At 38.7% G+C, this 19,313-nt stretch overlaps 1 protein-coding gene across 1 annotated transcript; it reads left to right on the top strand.

Annotated features, from left to right (window-relative positions):
* The first annotated feature begins 11,319 nt into the window (after window positions 1–11,319).
* Window positions 11,320–17,068, top strand: LOC129721429 (breast cancer type 2 susceptibility protein homolog). The gene is made up of 6 exons (XM_055673985.1): window positions 11,320–12,088; window positions 12,147–12,993; window positions 13,061–14,686; window positions 14,744–15,525; window positions 15,584–15,801; window positions 15,911–17,068. Exons 1-6 carry the CDS (start codon window positions 11,410–11,412, stop codon window positions 17,012–17,014), a joined length of 5,256 nt encoding a protein of 1,751 aa, XP_055529960.1. The 5' UTR covers window positions 11,320–11,409; the 3' UTR covers window positions 17,015–17,068.
* The last annotated feature ends 2,245 nt before the right edge of the window (window positions 17,069–19,313 follow it).

The following is a 19,313-nucleotide window of genomic DNA, read 5'->3' on the forward strand; positions in this document are numbered from 1 at the left end:
TGACCGTTTTAAGAATTCGGAAAAGCAGATCGTCTATCTATTTCTTGTTGCACCGCGCCAAGCAAGCAACAACTCGTAAAACCAGGGCTTTTTTCCTCAAGCCACACAATAATCATGTTGTCAAGATGAATGGGGTTATTTTAAGTTGGTCTGACAAGGTTAAGCACTTGGGGCTGTGCAGTTATGACATTTGTAACTTGCACTCAAATAAATGTAAAAAAATAACACTTTATTATTATTATTATTTATTTCGCCTGTCTTTCGACGACACACTCGCTGTCACCTAACTTGTTTGTTGCTAAAATAGGCATTTATGCTGTCGGAAAACCAATGAAATAAAAAGCGGTTTGAGCTTTTTTTTCTTCCCATTCCAATATTCAAGATTTTTGAAGGGGGGGGAGGGGGGGGGGTGACATAATATGAAAATAAAATTTGTAACGACTTTATTAACTTTCGACAAAAATCGTTGCAATCCTAAATTGCTACGATAAGCTCTATTTATAGTTATTAAGTTATGAATTGAGTTAGTTGTAAGTTTATTTCCTTTATTTGGCAAGTAGGTTTGAATTTACGAATAATAAGTCCTAATTATGAAAACAAACAAATCCTAATAATTAAAATTACAAATTTCTAACATTGTTGAAAAGTCTCAGGTATACATTTTAGGTTTCGGTTTCATCCGCGGAAACTAGAGGTGGGCAATCCGTTCACGAACTGATCTGAAGAGTCAGTTCTTCAAAAGAAAGTATTTGATCACGAGTGGATTGCCTGCGAGCTGATCAAGAGAGCCAATTCTTCGGAAGAACCAGTTCTGAGAGCGATCAATAGATTTCGTCCTTCCGAAGAACTGACTCTTTTGAACTAGTTCACTTTAGTGAGCGGAATCGCTATGATCCGCTCAATGTAGTGAACTATTTTTCCCACCTCTAGGCCGGAAATAAAAAACAATATATAAAAAAGGTTTGAAAATTTAAAACTATGAAAACTCACATTTACTTTCTCCGGTGGAGGCCTGGCCTTTGCCTTACATCGTGGACAAAACTGAAAAAGAAAAAAAAATAAATATAGGTTAGGCGGTACTCCAGATATGTATGTATGTAATCACAGTACAATCCATTAAACAATAACAAAACAATATCGCACGCTAGCCTTGGGGCTAATAGCGGTCTCGATCAACTAGATTATAGTTGAGAGAATTCGTTATCGATACTGTTTTTGGCACATTTTGCATGTGTAGGATAATTACAACGATACACCGTGCCCCAGTGCTGAGTCGAGAAAATTTCTAGCTCGAAAAGTTCCTTGACTCGATCGGGAATCGAACCCGCTATCATAACCGTGTGGGAGAGCTAGCCGACCGACATCGCTAACCACAGAGCCACGGGGACCACAAATACACAAATCCACTAAACAATGTGGAGTAGATTTAGGATCAGTTTTTTTTTCTATGGTCAATTATATCGTTTGCTCGAGGGTAGGCTCACTTGCAAATTTATTCATTTTAGCTCCTGATGGAGAAACTAAATGTGGCATATAAACAAGTTTGTAACTGAAATAACGATTAATTTTTGAAATTGAAAAAAAAAGTAGAAAAAGCAGAAATTTTTACACGAGCAAGGACGAGTATATTCAGTTAGTACTAAATATCCTAAATAAAACATAAATAAGTATAAAGGTATATACTTACATCCGATGATTTGTGTTTTGGCGGCATCTTTTGATTTCAAATCCTTTTTACAATGATTTTTAACGAACACGACCAACTTTTCACGACGAACTTTTCACCTGGTTTGCATTACCGTTACCAAAATGGCCGCGAATACTTTGCATTCGAATTTGCCCGAGTTGCTAGTTTTTTTTTCGAACATCCATAAGTTTAAAAAGAAATGGCAGCACGGTATGAGCAAGTTTTTGAGTTCATTTACACACGCTAGTTAATTGCTACTCTAAAATTGAGTAGATGTTACTTTATTGAACGAAAAACTACTCAAAATTGATTTCATAGAGCTTCGTGATAGCTGAGTCACGCACGCTCAATTCGGTTTGTTTGGGTTGTTCGGTACTGTAAAATACTATTTGTAAACAAGACACACAATTAGCGTAGAAATAAATTAACCTTCATGCCAGCAAAAGAAAATAAGCTCTTCGCAATCAATGCAGGAATTTTGACAGCAATTTGTTGGCCTAATTTTCCATACGACTTACATAGTGTAAAGTGCACTAATATGTGTACGATTAGCGTCTTTTAGCGATTTAACGCAAAACTAAAAACTACTGCATCAAAACACGCGTGTGGTAGTGTGTTTTTGAAAAATCTGTGCAATACGCACTTAGATTTTATTACCGAGATCTCAACAGCTGTTAAATTCACCGAAATGTCCTACAAATTTTCGGCAGAATTTTCAGGAGCTTCGGTAAACGAAATCTGGTTTACGGTAGATCGATATATTTGCTGAATGTCCGTCGAAACCCGAAAAAAATTTACGATGTATTTTGCGGTGAGAACAGCAAACGGACAATGTTTTTTGTAGTGTGTGTGTGTGTGAGTAGCGTGTGTGTGTGTGAGTATCGTGTGTGTGTGTGTGAGTATCGTGTGTGTGTGTGAGTATCGTATGTGTGTGTGAGTATCGTGTGTGTGTGTGTGTGAGTAGCGTGTGTGTGTTTTTTTTTTGTTCATGGATTGTTGTGTATGGTATTTTACGTTTGGTGTGTGTTATATACTATGGCTAAGGCAGAATTAAATCTTTACACCCACAATAGTCCCACGTCAAGCCTACGTTTGTGCACTCAAGCACATACCCTTTAACTTTTTTGTTGTTGAATCTACCACCGACAATAATTTTACCATGAAAAACATTGTCAGTGACTTTTAAATGTATGGGAAAATGCTGTTAAGATACATAACGACCCCCCTTTTTCATGGTAAAAATGACAAAAACGATGTTCTTTATTCTCTGGACAATGATATTTAATGTAAAATTGATGTATTTACAATAAAAAACAAAGTTAATCATGGTATAATCATGGTTGCTGTATAATTACAGCAACTTTTAAGATTTTTTCAATGTTATTTTTTCGAGAATGTATTGCTGACAATTCTAAAAAATTCGCCGAGTTCGATCAGCTGTTGGAAAGTTTGCCGTGATAAATTAAGTGTGCAACACAGGGAGTCTGTATAATACAGATTTGTCTGTATATCTGGCATCTCTGCTTTCATCCCACTCAGCTGTCATTCTTTTTTTTTTTCGTGCCGGTTTAAACTCTGGTCCCGTATACCGATCGTACCTCGTTCGACGCATTTAGTTTACAGTGAAGCATACAATCTTATCGAACAAGTGAGTAAAATAACGATGCATCAATTAAAGAAGATCTCAATCGGCCTATAGTTAATCACGATTCAGTGGTTGTACGAAAATTGGAGAAAAATATAGGACTTTTTGTGTTGAAAAATATAGGACTTTTGTGAATTATGGTGAAAGTATATAACATTAAACATAAACATAAAATTTAACACCTGCACGGTTTTTGAGATGTTCTACGTAGAACAATCAATCGTGATACCTACAGTTATTGATAGCGTTACGAAACGATATATGCTTTTGACGTTGACTTACGTCTATATCGAAGTTAGGCACCTGAATTTGAAAATCTAGTAATTCAACCAGGGAAAACCAGGGAAAAGTGATCAGGTTTTGAGTGCTTATTTTTCAGTAATTTATAATCAGGTTTTCTAAGGTTTTGGCATCAATCGATCAGAAATTCTTTTACGGTTTAATTTATGTAACAAAAACAAACTATTGTTTGAGATACACTATTGAAAAATTGGTAATTAATATCGATTGTCTAAATCATACCGCGCAGCCAATCACTACCTCTCTTCCCAAGCACAGTCGACACTAACGGATACAATCGTTCTGACTTTGTTGTTGTTGTTGTTGTTGTTGTCACTTTCTGTTTCCGATGCTTATTTACGGTCCTTGTCATTTCATTAGCTACTTAGCCTCTTCTTCTTTCTAACTAACTGACGAAGTCTTGGTAAAAAGGTACCGTTCGAACATTTCACCCCATCAGTGAAGTTTACTAGCAGCAGGCAGCAACAGCGGACATCAACACCGATAGCAGTAGGCGAAGTGGATCAGCAGCGGGCAACAGCGGCGGTGGTAGTGGTTAGCTGCAGTTCTTAAACTGAAAGAGACTCGCACCGCCAGGTGGTTTGAGATGCCACCATCATCCAGCGTATGTATATATAGGGTGTGTGCACATAACGTGTGTGGATATCTGTAGCGTTTGTCTCTAATATATAAGGTGTGTGGCTAGCGTGTGTGGCTTGCTCTATAGCGTGTGTGTATGTTTATGGCGTGTATGCATGTCTGTAGCGCGTGTATGCATGTTTGTAGCGCGTGTGGCACCGCCACCACCACCGGCACCGCAACCACCACCACCACCGGCACCGGCACCGCCACCGGCACCGGCACCGCCACCGGCACCACCACCACCACCACCATATAATACAGATTTATACAGATTTTTTTGGTTTCCATGGGGTCGTAAATTAAACTTCTTTATATAGTTGAAAAATATATATTAACTCAAATGCGGTGGAGCGTGTCGGAGGTTTTATTATATTCATATGCTACGCATAAACGTGTGCATGAATGAATTCGCGGAAAAAATGGTAAACAAGCTATATTGCATTTTTTTCGAGAAGGATATGTCCAGTACATATACAAATTTTATTCTACAGATTTTTTCTAATTTTACCAAGGTGATAGAATTTTTTTTAGCTCCAAAATAAAGATGAAAATGTGGCATCACTGCGTGTGGCACCGCCAGGTTTGAGAAGCCACCATCATCCAGCGTATGTCTTTGGGCTTTATAAGAGACTGTTTCTCCTCAAGCAAAGCAGAGGGACGAATGACCGTTTGGGGTAAAAGTCCCTTCAAAAGAAATCAATCAATCAATCCCCATCAGTTTCATTACTAAACCGTACCAGTTACATACGGACGCTAGGTGTTAGCAACTGAAAGGAGGAAAGACAAAATAGTACCGGTCATCTCGGGCCGATTTCACCCGTAATACTGGTGGCTGTTAGTAGTACATGGATACTGCAAAATGCTGAAATGTCTGGAATTCTGGACGGACTAACCAGTAAACAATAATAACCGGCTACTGGTACCTTTTGGTGCCTCGAAGTTTTGTAAAAGAAGCGTTGCAATTCCCTCTATTATTTGTTTTAATGGAATATAAGAATACGGTAGTCAACGTCATGCGGTCGTGTCTTGAAAACCACCCTCCTACTATTTTTGCATTTACGTTATAACATATTAAATCAGTTTTTTACCATACAGTCCTAGATACGTTCCAAATTTGTATGGAACCGCGTAAAAAGATTAAATTTAGGTGAAACAGTAACGTAGAAAATGGTACCAAAACGTTGACTGACAGTCTAAAGGCCAAAATGCAATATTATAAATTTTCAGTATTAACACCAAAATTTGTTAAATTTTTCAAAAAGTGATATATGATCACTGTTCAGAGAAGGCAAAGAGTAGTTTGAATGAGGTCAATATCTAGTACTGTTTTTGAGTCATCGCCGAAAGCAAAACTTGACGGTATATCGTTCCCTTAATGCGAAAATTGACATTTCGAGAACAACGAGTTTGAAAATTTGACCTATTTTGGTAATGACGATTCAAATGCCATTTAACTCAGATTTTCTGAAACGCTTCCATATCATTTCAGGTCTGTTGAAGCAACGAAAAAATCAATAAAAAGCCAAGTTATTTAGTTTTAGCACAAAACATACTTGTTTTACGAGAGATATAGTTTTATAATTTGGTAATAAAGCTATACCAGTTTTTATATATCATTTAAATAAGCCGCGTTTTCTGAGCAAAACGTGATTTTCAAAAAATGTTTATCGTTTCCCTACGATTTTTAAATGAAAATTAAAAAAACTGCTCGAAAGGTCTTAAATGACATTTCGCCCGTGTACGGTATATGGGAGAGCTGTCATTTAAGACCTTTCTAGCAGTTTTTTATTCTTCATTTAAAAATCGAAGAAAAACGATAATCATTTTTTTAAAATCACGTTTTGCTCAGAAAATAACACTTTTTCAGCTAATATATAAAAATCAGAAAACCGTGTAAAACTATAGGACCCCATTGATGAATAACACTTTTTCTTGTAATCGTATTTCAACGAGTTTTGTAAATGTTATAAAGCTCGATGCGATAAATAGAACGCCATACTCAACTTAAAACCAACAAATTTCGAGTTATCTTAATCTAGTATTAAGGGGATGATATGTTGATTTTTGATATCCTATAAAATATGTTTTTCTTATATAGACAGGAATTATTATTCAAAGCTCCAAAACTCTGCTCTAACCTTGTTTTGGAGGAAACCATTTGGCATAGTGACGGGGTAGAATCTATAGAACGTATCTAACATAGTGGCGTTGATGTGTTTTTCCATGTTTCATATAAATTTTTTCAGATAACTTTCATGTATGGTGGTGTTAAATGGTTCATATTGAAAGTTCCAGAACTCGGCTCTGACCCTGTTTTGGAGGAAACCATTTGGCATGGTGACGGGGTAGGGTCTAAAGAAAGTGTCTAACATAGTGGCGTTGATGTGTTTTTCCATGTTTCATATAAAAATTTTTAGATAACTTTCTCATGTATGGTGGTGGTAAATCGTTCATATTGAAAGTTCCAGAGCTCGGCTCTGACCCTGTTCTGGAGGAAACCATTCGGCATGGTGACGGGGTAGGGTCTATAGAATGTATCTAATATGGTGGGGTTGATGTGTTTTTCCATGTTTCATATAAAAATTTTTAGATAACTTTCTCATGTATGGTGGTGGTAAATCGTTCATATTGAAAGTTCCAGAACTCGGCTCTGACCCTGTTTTGGAGGAAACCATTTGGCATGGTGACGGGGTAGGTTCTAAAGAAAGTGTCTAACATAGTGGCGTTGATGTGTTTCTCCATGTTTCATATAAAAATTTTTAGATAACTTTCTCATGTATGGTGGTGGTAAATCGTTCATATTGAAAGTTCCAGAGCTCGGCTCTGACCCTGTTCTGAAGGAAACCATTCGGCATGGTGACGGGGTAGGGTCTAAAGAAAGTGTCTAACATAGTGGCGTTGATGTGTTTTTCCATGTTTCATATAAAAATTTTCAAGCACAAAAAAATTGACCGGTGTTCCAGTTTACTCTAATGAATCGGTTCATATTGAAAGTAACAGAACTCGGCTCTGACCCTGTTTTGGAGGAAACCATTCGGCATGGTGACGGGGTAGGGTCTATAGAATGTATCTAATATGGTGGGGTTGATGTGTTTTTCCATGTTTCATATAAAAATTTTTAGATAACTTTCTCATGTATGGTGGTGGTAGATCGTTCATATTGAAAGTTCCAGAACTCGGCTCTGACCCTGTTTTGGAGGAAACCATTTGGCATGGTGACGGGGTAGGGTCTAAAGAAAGTGTCTAACATAGTGGCGTTGATGTGTTTTTCCATGTTTCATATAAAAATTTTTAGATAACTTTCTCATGTATGGTGGTGGTAAATCGTTCATATTGAAAGTTCCAGAGCTCGGCTCTGACCCTGTTCTGGAGGAAACCATTCGGCATGGTGACGGGGTAGGGTCTATAGAATGTATCTAATATGGTGGGGTTGATGTGTTTTTCCATGTTTCATATAAAAATTTTTAGATAACTTTCTCATGTATGGTGGTGGTAAATCGTTCATATTGAAAGTAACAGAGCTCGGCTCGGACCCTGTTCTGGAGAAAACCATTTGGCATGGTGACGGGGTAGGGTCTATAAAATGTATCTAATATGGTGGGGTTGATGTGTTTTTCCATGTTTCATATAAAAATTTTTAGATAACTTTCTCATGTATGGTGGTGGTAAATCGTTCATTTTGAAAGTTCTAGAGCTCGGCTCTGACCCTGTTTTGGAGGAAACCATTCGGCATGGTGACGGGGTAGGGTCTATAGAATGTATCTTATATGGTGGGGTTGATGTGTTTTTCCATGTTTCATATAAAATTTTTTAGATAACTTTCTCATGTATGGTGGTGGTAAATCGTTCATATTGAAAGTTCCAGAGCTCGGCTCTGACCCTGTTCTGAAGGAAACCATTCGGCATGGTGACGGGGTAGGGTCTAAAGAAAGTGTCTAACATAGTGGCGTTGATGTGTTTTTCCATGTTTCATATAAAAATTTTCAAGCACAAAAAAATTGACCGGTGTTCCAGTTTACTCTAATGAATCGGTTCATATTGAAAGTAACAGAACTCGGCTCTGACCCTGTTTTGGAGGAAACCATTCGGCATGGTGACGGGGTAGGGTCTATAGAATGTATCTAATATGGTGGGGTTGATGTGTTTTTCCATGTTTCATATACAAATTTTTAGATAACTTTCTCATGTATGGTGGTGGTAAATCGTTCATTTTGAAAGTTCCAGAGCTCGGCTCTGACCCTGTTTTGGAGGAAACCATTCGGCATGGTGACGGGGTAGGGTCTATAGAATGTATCTTATATGGTGGGGTTGATGTGTTTTTCCATGTTTCATATAAAAATTTTTAGATAACTTTCTCATGTATGGTGGTGGTAGATCGTTCATATTGAAAGTTCCAGAGCTCGGCTCTGACCCTGTTCTGGAGGAAACCATTCGGCATAGTGACGGGTTAGGGTCTAAAGAAAGTGTCTAACATAGTGGCGTTGATGTGTTTTTCCATGTTTCATATAAAAATTTTCAAGCACAAAAAAATTGACCGGTGTTCCAGTTTACTCCAATGAATCGGTTCATATTGAAAGTAACAGAACTCGGCTCTGACCCTGTTTTGGAGGAAACCATTCGGCATGGTGACGGGGTAGGGTCTATAGAATGTATCTAATATGGTGGGGTTGATGTGTTTTTCCATGTTTCATATAAAAATTTTTAGATAACTTTCTCATGTATGGTGGTGGTAAATCGTTCATATTGAAAGTTCCAGAGCTCGGCTCTGACCCTGTTCTGGAGGAAACCATTCGGCATGGTGACGGGGTAGAGTCTATAGAATGTATCTAATATGGTGGGGTTGATGTGTTTTTCCATGTTTCATATGTAAATTTTTAGATAACTTTCTCATGTATGGTGGTGGTAAATCGTTCATATTGAAAGTAACAGAACTCGGCTCTGACCCTGTTTTGGAGGAAACCATTCGGCATGGTGACGGGGTAGGTTCTATAGAACGTGTCTAACATAGTGGCGTTGATGTGTTTTTCCATGTTTCATATAAAAATTTTCAAGCACAAAAAAAATTGACCGGTGTTCCAGTTCACTCTAATGAATCGGTTCATATTGAAAGTAACAGAACTCGACTCTGACCCTGTTTTGGAGGAAACCATTCGGCATGATGACGAGGTAGGGTCTATAGAATGTATCTAATATGGTGGGAATGATGTGTTTTTCCATGTTTCATATAAAAATTTTTAGATAACTTTCTCATGTATGGTGGTGGTAAATCGTTCATATTGAAAGCTCCAGAGCTCGGCTCTGACCCTGTTCTGGAGGAAACCATTCGGCCTGGTGACGGGGTAGGGTCTAAAGAAAGTGTCTAACATAGTGGCGTTGATGTGTTTTTCCATGTTTCATATAAAAATTTTCAAGCACAGAAAAATTGACCGGTGTTCCAGTTTACTCTAATGAATCGGTTCATATTGAAAGTAACAGAACTCGGCTCTGACCCTGTTTTGGAGGAAACCATTCGGCATGGTGATGGGTAAGGTCTTTGGAACGTATTTATCATAGTGGTGTTGATGTGTTTTTCCTGTTTTATTTTGAATTTTTGAATTGGGTTGTTGAGCTATTCACGGATTTTCGATTTTAATATATCATCTGAAAGAGTGTAATTTTCTGAGCAAAACGTGATTTTTTTAAACTATACCGGCGTCAGTGGGATTTCCATAAGAAATATCCTGTCTGTCCTGAGTTTATACACTCAGCTGGATCAAACTATCTATGGTTTGAGCCATTTTGAACTCTTCAGAATGGAAAATGCATAAAAGTTATTTTGCCATACAAATCTCCATATAAATTTGAAATGCAATGCGCCAAGCAGAGACAAAACCAATCGAATTCCAATAAATTTAGGATTATTTGGGGCCCCAAATAGAACAAAAAAAAACTTGGTTCTGGCTTCCTGCTATCAAATTTCTTTTTTTTTATATATAACGATTCCCCACCCCAATACATATTGCCGTAGGTTAATGTACAGTCCTAAGTAGAGCTAAATTGGATTACCGCTGGTGGGGTACAGCTCAGATCGAAGAGGAGCCAAACTGAGGAGGTACGAATTACAGCTAACCACTATCACCGCCGCTGTTGCGCGCTGCTGCTCCACGCCGCCTTTGACCACTGCCATCGCTGCTACTGTCTAATGCTGCTGCCCGCTGCTAGTAAACTGATTTGCTCGAGGAGAAGCAATCTCTTATGTCGAATTCGTTTTTACGGCAGGACTATCCCGTCCCGGACTACGCTTTGCAGCTGAAAAAAAAAACACTTTCCGAGCAGTTGCAATGGTGTGCGTAATACCAGAGGCAGCTGTCACTTTTGTTTTGGTCATTATCGCCATTGTCTTTTATCGCGTTTGTGCTACTGTACGAAAAGTTTGCCAATTTACTGAAAAATTACAAAATAAAATAAATAAAATTCAACCTGATGTTCGACACGCGAAAAACGATAATCAAAGCAAACCGATTTTGACACATTTTTTTTTTGATTTTGACACATACGTGTGAATGTGTTGGTGCCATTCAAAACTGCACTCTGTTTGTTGCGCGGACTGTCCGGGACTGAAAAAGGATAGTCCGGGATAGTCCGAAAAATGTAAAAAAAAAAACAGTGATAGGACAAAGTGTAGTCCGCGGGGTAGCTACACCGCAAAAACGAAAACGACATTATATAGCCCAAAAATTGTATTCCCGGCATTCTGTCGTCTAAAAATTGCAGAACATATGTAATATGTTGACCTTGATGTGTTTCCCATGTTTTTTTCTATTAAAATCTTAAAATTACTATTACTACTAATATAAAAGTTTTGTTATTGTTTTTTGTGCGTTGCAAAATAAAAACAGCAGTTTTCAAATGTTTGTGATATTTTCATGTGTGCTACTTTATTTATTTTTTTATTTTCATACAGATTTTCTACAAAACTATTTTAAGACATTTTCGTTTTCCTATTTTCTAAAAGATGTCGCTTTCGAGAAAATGCTGGTTCGTGTATTGGCTAGCCTCTCCAATCGGTTTTTTGTGCTTGAATCGGTTCTTAGTGTGTAGCTTGATGGAAACCTTTACATTGCGAATGTTTCTAGCATTCTAGGCGCTGAATTGTTAATTTTTAGATTTTTTAAGCATGGAGGAAGTGCCGGCTAGTCCGGAAATAGTGAAACGATTAAAGCGCCGTCGAACAACCGGACAGTTCTCTCGGCGCACCAGGCTTTCGTTGAACAGAGACAAAGTCAGTAATAGTTCAAATTCTGTGCTGTTATCGGATAGTGTAAATATTGAACAAAAAACACAACATGTTCCAGTTAAGTTGGAAAATTTGTTGTATTTTGATGACAATACTGAAACCGGTGTGTTGCCGGATGAGGATCCTCTCCTAATGGCTGCTATAATTGAGAAGGCGGATCAGCTTGAAGTGGAACATCGATCGAAGCAGTCGGTAGATTTTATGGTCAATGTTAAGAATAAGTTCATTAAAATTGACGAAATAGTTCAATCGGAAGAGATTGCTGTTAAAGTTGAACCGACAGTTTCCGATGCAAACTGTTCTAAGAAGGGTAATTACAGTTATACTCAGTTTGAACTGAACACAGAAATGCTTGGTGTTTTTGAGGCTGCTGATGAATTAGCCAAATTAAACAGTATTCCAGATCAAGAACCAAACACTTGCTGGAATAGTACCCCAGATCAGGAAGCAGCAAAGGTTGCTATTAAATTGGAATCATCTGAACAATCAGATAAAACGCCTATTAGGCGACGAAGAGATCGATGGAAAGACGTGAGGAAGTCATCTTTAGCAAGAGAAGGTGGAAATTTACCTCATATTAGATATACATAACTTAATATATTGTTTTATCATTGTAGGCGATACAACAGGAGACGCTTCACCATCAGTGAAGCACAAAAATGCTAACAATTTCGATTTTAGCGACGATTCGGATGTTGATCTGACAATAGACTATTCAAAAATTGTATCTTCCAAACTTCGGGCACGGCTTGCTAAAATACAAAGTTTTATTGATAGTCCTCCTCAGAAGGTTAACAAAAAAAGTGTTCACCGAACGTTTTCCAAAAAGAAAGTTTTAAACGATGTATCTATCACACCACCTGTGATACGAAGATTAAGCTATGAAAGCAGAGATTCTTCATCTGACAGTATGCTGGAGGTTGATCGAGTACTTAGTTCTTCAGATGATGAATTTAACCACCTTGACGGGTCGCAAGGCGACGTAGCGGTTAAAGAGGTACATCAAGTCCATTCTACAAGTCCAGTCGGTGACAATTTCGATTCCAGTTTGCTCATTAAGGCAAACATCGATCAACTGTCCCAGTTTTTTTCGACATCTGTCTCTGAACGTGTCCAAAAGCAAAAGCGAGATTCGGATTCTTTATCGAATGAACCGGAGTGTTACGGGTTTCCCGCAGAACCCATGTCACCAATTTCACTATCTTCTTGTGGATCTCCCTGCATTGTCTCTGTTGCTTGGTTGTTTCGCAGTGAATCGGAATCAGATTTGTCAGAAGAGACAACATTTGTACACGAGGATCAGTCTAAGCCGCCTCTGCACCATCTCCTGGATGAGGATGACGATTTTCTATCTCATTTGCCTACATCGCAGAAAACTTACAGCGAGTACGAAGTCGATTATGTATCTGAATGCGACGTGAGAAATCATGTTAAAGAGAAGGCACTGTCTGCAATTTTTAAAAAGTAAGATTTGTTTTGATTCATATATTGAAATAATGAAAAGTAAGTTTCATTAATTTCATTTTTGCAGTTATGACGTACATTCTGCAATTGGAACATGTTATTCTACTGGTAATCAAGCTGAAACGTGTTCATATGATGGAGCGCCAGAAGCTCCAGTTTGTGCAGGGTTTCGAACCGCGGGAGGACACAAAATCGGTGTGTCGGAAAAAGCTATGAGAAAAGCTCACGCAATATGGGATGATGAAATAAACAAACTTAACGGTGACGAAAATTGGCTGCAAGCTTTACGTGACGAGAACGGGACCTGCGCAGAATCCGATGCACAACCAGGGCCATCTGCCGTTGGATTCAAAACAGCTGGAGGACACTCTTTGACCATATCGAAAAGCGCTCTTGCAAAAGCAAACGCTTTGTGGAGTGACATAGAACGAGATGAATATGTGGATAATAAACTAACCAACGTCGAATTAAACGCAATGTTTAATTCCCCAGTCGTTCGAGCCGTTTCTACAACATATCCTGCAGTAGGATTTCAAACAGCAAAAGGAAATATTATAAATGTTTCTGAGAGAGCTCTCGCAAAAGCGCAAATTATGTTGGAACAGTTGCAAAATGAACAGGAATCTGAGGTTACGGGAGTGAAACCTTGCGGCGGATTTCAAACGGCGAAAGGAAATTCTATTAAAATTTCTGAAAAGGCTTTAGCTAAAGCGCGTTCTATGTTTCAACAAGTGCAAGATGATGGCGAGTCTGATGAAACCGAACCGAAAGTTAACATTGGATTCCAAACAGCGGAAGGAAATTCCATCAATATTTCTGAAAAAGCTTTGGCTAAAGCACATTCTATGTTTGAACAAATGAAAGATGAAGACGAGCCTGAGGTAATAGAAACGAAAGTTAATATCGGATTCCAAACAGCGAAAGGAAGCTCAATCAATATTTCAGAAAAGGCTTTCGCTAAAGCGCATTCTATATTTAAACAAATGCAAGATGAAGATGAGTCTGAAAATTGTACAACTGAAAAATTTGTATATGGCGAGAATGATGAAGTGAAACTAGAAAAGCGCAGGCTAGAAGATGCCTGCAGCCCAAATACTCCCTTGAAACGTTATAAACCAAATGGACTTACTAAGGGTGAATCCTCTTTAATGACAAGCACTCCAATTGCGTTTTCTGAAGCCGCTTTAGATGAAGCTGGCAATCAAATTGATCACCTGTTTAGTGATTTAGATGAACGCGAATTTCGTCACTTGTTTGTCTCTGAGAATGGACCGTCGCACTCGCGTATAACCCGTACTACGAAACAAGTTTGTTTGGCCACTAAGTTCGATGAGCTCATCGTTCAAAGTCCAATAGGAAATAACGTGTCCGCTAATGGACATTGGGACGACAGTTTTGGCGACATAATGGCAAAGTTAAGTTCTGAACTGAAAGTTACCGAACAAATTTTAGATTCGCGTCGCTTGGCAAGGCAGAAACAGCTGGAGTATTGTCAAAATAAACCATCCTCCGAATGTATGCCAAGATTGTGCAGTTTTGTAAAAAAGAAGCAACAGCGTTGCAGACGCACACTGAAGGAATTCGTTACTGATGCCAGACCTGTTGATGGTGGAGAAACCGTCCCCGAGCGGATACGAATGATAAACTTAGACAATGTCAACCATTTTAAATTCGATATGGTCCGGTTGTATGGGTAAGTGCTTTCTCATTAGGTTGATGTGAATTTTTTTTTAAATTTGATTTGTTTTAGGTTGAATTTCTGTGCAGAAAACGTGGATGGGATCGTGCTGGGCGACGATGAACATCCCGTTCGGTTGCATCTGGACGATAACTGTTTAGTGGGAATGTCAGAACTACGCTCTGCCTTTTTGTCAGCACCAGGAATTGATCCTGCTCTAGTGCCTTGCGGCTGGTTTGAGAATGCTTGGAAGTGGATCGTTTCAAAGCTGTCGTCTTTAGAAAGAAATTTTCGAAACTATTTCCAAGAAATTACAACTCCTGGAAACGTTCTTGATCAGCTTATGTATAGATATCATAGGGAAATCGATTGTGCCAAGCGACCTGTGATACGAAAGATTTTGGAGAAAGACGATATTCCTAGTCGACGGATGGTTTTATTTGTAGCTCGCGTCTTTCGAGGGCAGGTTCCTTCTGATGTTGAGCTAGAATTGAGCGACGGTTGGTACTCGATCAGAACAATAGTCGATTCCCATCTTTCGCAAGTGGTGGATAAAGCTAAAGTTATAGTAGGGACTAAGTTGATGATACAAGGAGCGGAGCTCTTGAATTTGAATGAAGGATGCTCACCGATAGAAGTGCCCCAGGATGTGCGGCTAAAAATTCACTCCAACTCAACCCGCAGAGCCAGATGGGATGTGAAATTAGGATTGTATAAAGTGCCAAATAGTTTTTTAATATCATGCAATGATATTTTAGACCAAGGTGGACTGATTTCTCGTTTGCAGGTTATGGTTATACGTGTCTATCCATTAATGTATGTAGACAAATCGCAGCGGAATGCTTCGGGTGCTGGTAAGTAATAAAAAAAGCCTTAATGAGGCGATTTTGCTAAAAGCACTTACCGTTTCAGTGTTACGATCAGAGCGCGCAGAACGTCGTCGAATGCAAGAAGTTGACGCTGATCAATTGAAAAATTACCAAACCCTTTTACTGCAGGTGCAAAAAGAAATTGAAACTGAGAAATCCGCGTGCAATGGAAATCAGCGTTCGAAAAAGTTACCCAGAACTATAACTTCAACACAACTTCTAGATCTACTGGAAACCGGAGTTGATCTATCAGGCACAGAAGTAAGTATAGTTTTACGCTTTGATCTTCCAATTGTTGATTGTATGGAAACTTTTCATTTCAAATCTACGCGGAACCATTATTTATTTATAACTTTGAATAAACTTTCAGAATGATTTAACAGTGACGCAGCACGCAACGGTCATCGAGCATCAGCGTCGTCAGCAGGAAGAATTAAGCAACGAAATCAACCGCCGTGTCAGAGAACGCATAGGCAACCAAACTGTCACGAACCGAAAGGTAAGCCCACTGTTGAAAATTCGTATAATGGATTGCCGTAAGCCGGAAAAGGTGCTACTACTCTCCATTTGGCGTCCCCCGGATGATATTGGCGAAATAATGCAAGAAGGCAAGTCAGTTGAGATACTGAACGCTACGGCGAACGGCACCAGAAATGGTGAGGTCCAGCTAACAACTGGAAAAAATAGTACGTACCGCATGATAGACACACAGCAGTTCCAGTTTCGAGAAGATGTGTTTAGAAATCTCACGCGAATAGCGGAAATAAAAAACACCACCTTTCGTCCACCCTTTAACGAGTTTGATACGGTTGGTATTATCGTACAGGTTGGTAGCTCGGAAAAAAAGAAGTTCCAAACCGTTTATCTAGCAGATACGGCCATGAATTTGTTGTGTGTTAATTTCTGGAATGGTATCATCGAGTACGCGTATGAAGATGTGGTAAAAGAACGAGTGCTTCTTTGCATTTCAAATCTCCAGTGGCGAACAATCAACGCGTTGAGCTCAATTCCAAACTCGTTTGCCACTGAGTATACTGTGTTTAGCGAACATCCGAAGGCAAGCCATTTTTCGGAAGAGCTTAACAATATGCACTCGTTTTTAAGCGATATAGATCTGAATGCATTTCAGCTTGAATGCTGTTCTCGTATTTCAGAATTGAAGGAAAAGAAACTGACGAGGTGCAATAGTATGAACACCCCCGGTCGTACCGCTGACGTTTCGACTCCTGTGCGAACAGTTTTAAGCAACACGAACTTCAGCGCAAAAACACCAGTCGATTTTTCGCCTGGTGTTGGACAACCGATGAGTATTCAGAAACAGAAGATACAGCTGCTAGCTGCAGCTTACAAAAGTCCTCCCAAGTTGACACCTATCATTATGCGTAGCAATCCGCGTGTGCGTAAGAATTTTAGGCTTCCCATCAAACTGGAAGATCGTATCGATCAGACAAATCAGGATGACTCGGTTAGTTAGCCTTTCTTAATGTTGCCCGTTTTTTGTTACTTGCTGTACATGAAAGTTATTAAAATTTTGTGATATTTTTGTATCTTCAGGCATTGATTCTTCGAGAAAGAAATCCATTGGCAGTTTCGATAACATATTTTTGATTACGACATTGGTTTATAACACCATACTTAAACCTATTCAATTTCATTTCATCTTGTATTTTACGATCAAGCTTCTCAATAAAGCGAAGCGGCAGTTTTTACGTAATGGTTTAAATTAACGTCTTAAAGTTTTTGCATCATTTTTTTCTTTTTCAGAACTGTTATAGAACTAATATTAATAATGTCCAAGAGCTGGGACTTTTCAATCTACGAGATTTCAGAATGTCCACAGACTAATTAATTATTGACAAAGTTTCTCAGTTATCACCGTCCTTTTAAAAACTTTATAAAAGAGTTCATATGAGTTGACTTCCAGACAGCTTTCCCATCCTTAGACTAATTCATTTAACTATATTATCCAACTTCAGTCAAAACAACTACTACTGCTTCTCTTTGTCATGCGTCGAAAATTCCTCTCCTTTGTATTTAACCTCATTTTTACCACGACATGCAGGCAGCATCTTACTATTTTATTGAGGATATATTTACCCATCATGTCAGACGTACAACAGCTGCCAACATATGGATGCCGAGGGATGCTGTCAACAAAGGACGAACGGAAAACCGTAAGCGATCAATCAATAGCGCAATATGTTGCAGAAAGTGGGTGGTTGGGCATCGAAAAAATTAGACAAAGTTGAAGCAACTTGAGCTGTGGGGTTGTGGCTCTGCGGTGAACTCTCGGTCGCAATATGTGGTCTCGGGCAGGAAGAGGGCTACTTGTGGGGTGTACAGGTCAGCGGGCGCTTGCGAACATTGAAAGTTTAACCAAGATGAGTGACGACAGCCGAGTCCAACGTTACAAAATAAATAAAAGTTTTCTAATAAACAAGCGTTTGTGAATTGCTGCAGCAAAGTTTTGATGTCTGTTGTACTTTGTCTGTACTGATTCAAAAGCGGCCAATTGGTCTGCTCTTGTTTTAGAAATGGTTGATAACAGTTTTCTTGTAAATGCTTTATTGTGAGAAGGCAGATTTTGGTGTGCATATAACAATGCGGCAATTTTGAGAGATATGCAGTATTTTTGAATTTTTTACCAACTCGGTAATTATAGGCGAGAAAAATGCGATGTTATCTTGTTTACCAGAAAGAAGCATAGTGAGGTTTTGTTACTTCGTGAGCTGAAATTTCAAGATAATGGCTGTATTATAGGACCTTCGACGAGCGACTCATCTTATTTGACATATATGGTTGAGTCAAATTGCCTAAACTTCCGCAATAATTCAATCGAATTAAACCGTTCTCTTTTGGAAAGTAGCAATAAAGGTCCAATGTGCATTAGCTAATCTAAAAATATTGAAAAACCAAAAGAACCAAAGGTTTCTGAGCTACAATGCTGTAATCCTTTCCGAGCGGGTGAACTTTGATTGCAGTTCAACAACTATAGGTACATACATTCAAAAAAACCTAAAAAAAGCCACGTCATTCATGGATGTTCCCTAACCTGATTAACGGACTTTTTAACTATCTGCCTCAAGTTGTCTATTGGATTGAGAACCATTTCTTGAGCGATCGGATAGCGTGTTTAGGATCATTATCTGGCATAAACTGCCATTTGAACGGAATTTCCTATACCGCCATGTGGTAGCATTGCAGTTTCAAGATCTCAATATATATACATGTTCTGGTCCATTGTCGACTTTATTCAGAACACTGGTCCAACTCCGTGATAAGAGAGACATTCCGCGACCATGACATTTTCTCCTGGCAAACTTCGTCCAGCTCGTTTTTTTATTCAGTCATCTTTAAACATGGCATGGCAAGTTGATATTATATATAAATATATTTTTTGCCTTTCTCCTAGAAAGGTATAGCAATTACTTGCAAAACCGAAGATATAAAAGTGCTCCAAAGGGCCGAATGGCATATATCACTCGACTCAGCTCGACGAGCTGAGCATTTTCTGTATGTGTGTGTGTGTGTATGTGTGTGTGTGTGTGTGTGTGTGTGTGTGTGTGTGTGTGTGTGTATGTGTGCAGATTTTTATTTTCACTCACTTTTCTCAGAGATGGCTGGACCGATTTTCATGAAATTAATTGCAAATGGAAGGTCTTGTTGTCCCATAAGACCTTATTAAATTTTATTGTAATCGGATTTTTAGTTTAGAGGTTATGTATCAAAATGTAAAAATCATGAAACATCATTATCTCTAAAACTACATAACC

The sequence above is a fragment of the Wyeomyia smithii genome, chromosome 2 (assembly GCF_029784165.1).
Source record: "Wyeomyia smithii strain HCP4-BCI-WySm-NY-G18 chromosome 2, ASM2978416v1, whole genome shotgun sequence".
NCBI lineage: Eukaryota > Metazoa > Arthropoda > Insecta > Diptera > Culicidae > Wyeomyia > Wyeomyia smithii.

Bases quoted from the DNA above. Each gene is read 5' to 3' on its own strand.
- LOC129721429 (XM_055673985.1), top strand. From the start codon at position 11,410: ATGGAGGAAGTGCCGGCTAGTCCGGAAATAGTGAAACGATTAAAGCGC. The intron at 12,994-13,060 runs GTAAGATTTGTT...TCATTTTTGCAG, and splicing joins CTGTCTGCAATTTTTAAAAA to TTATGACGTACATTCTGCAA. The intron at 15,802-15,910 runs GTAAGTATAGTT...ATAAACTTTCAG, and splicing joins TTGATCTATCAGGCACAGAA to AATGATTTAACAGTGACGCA.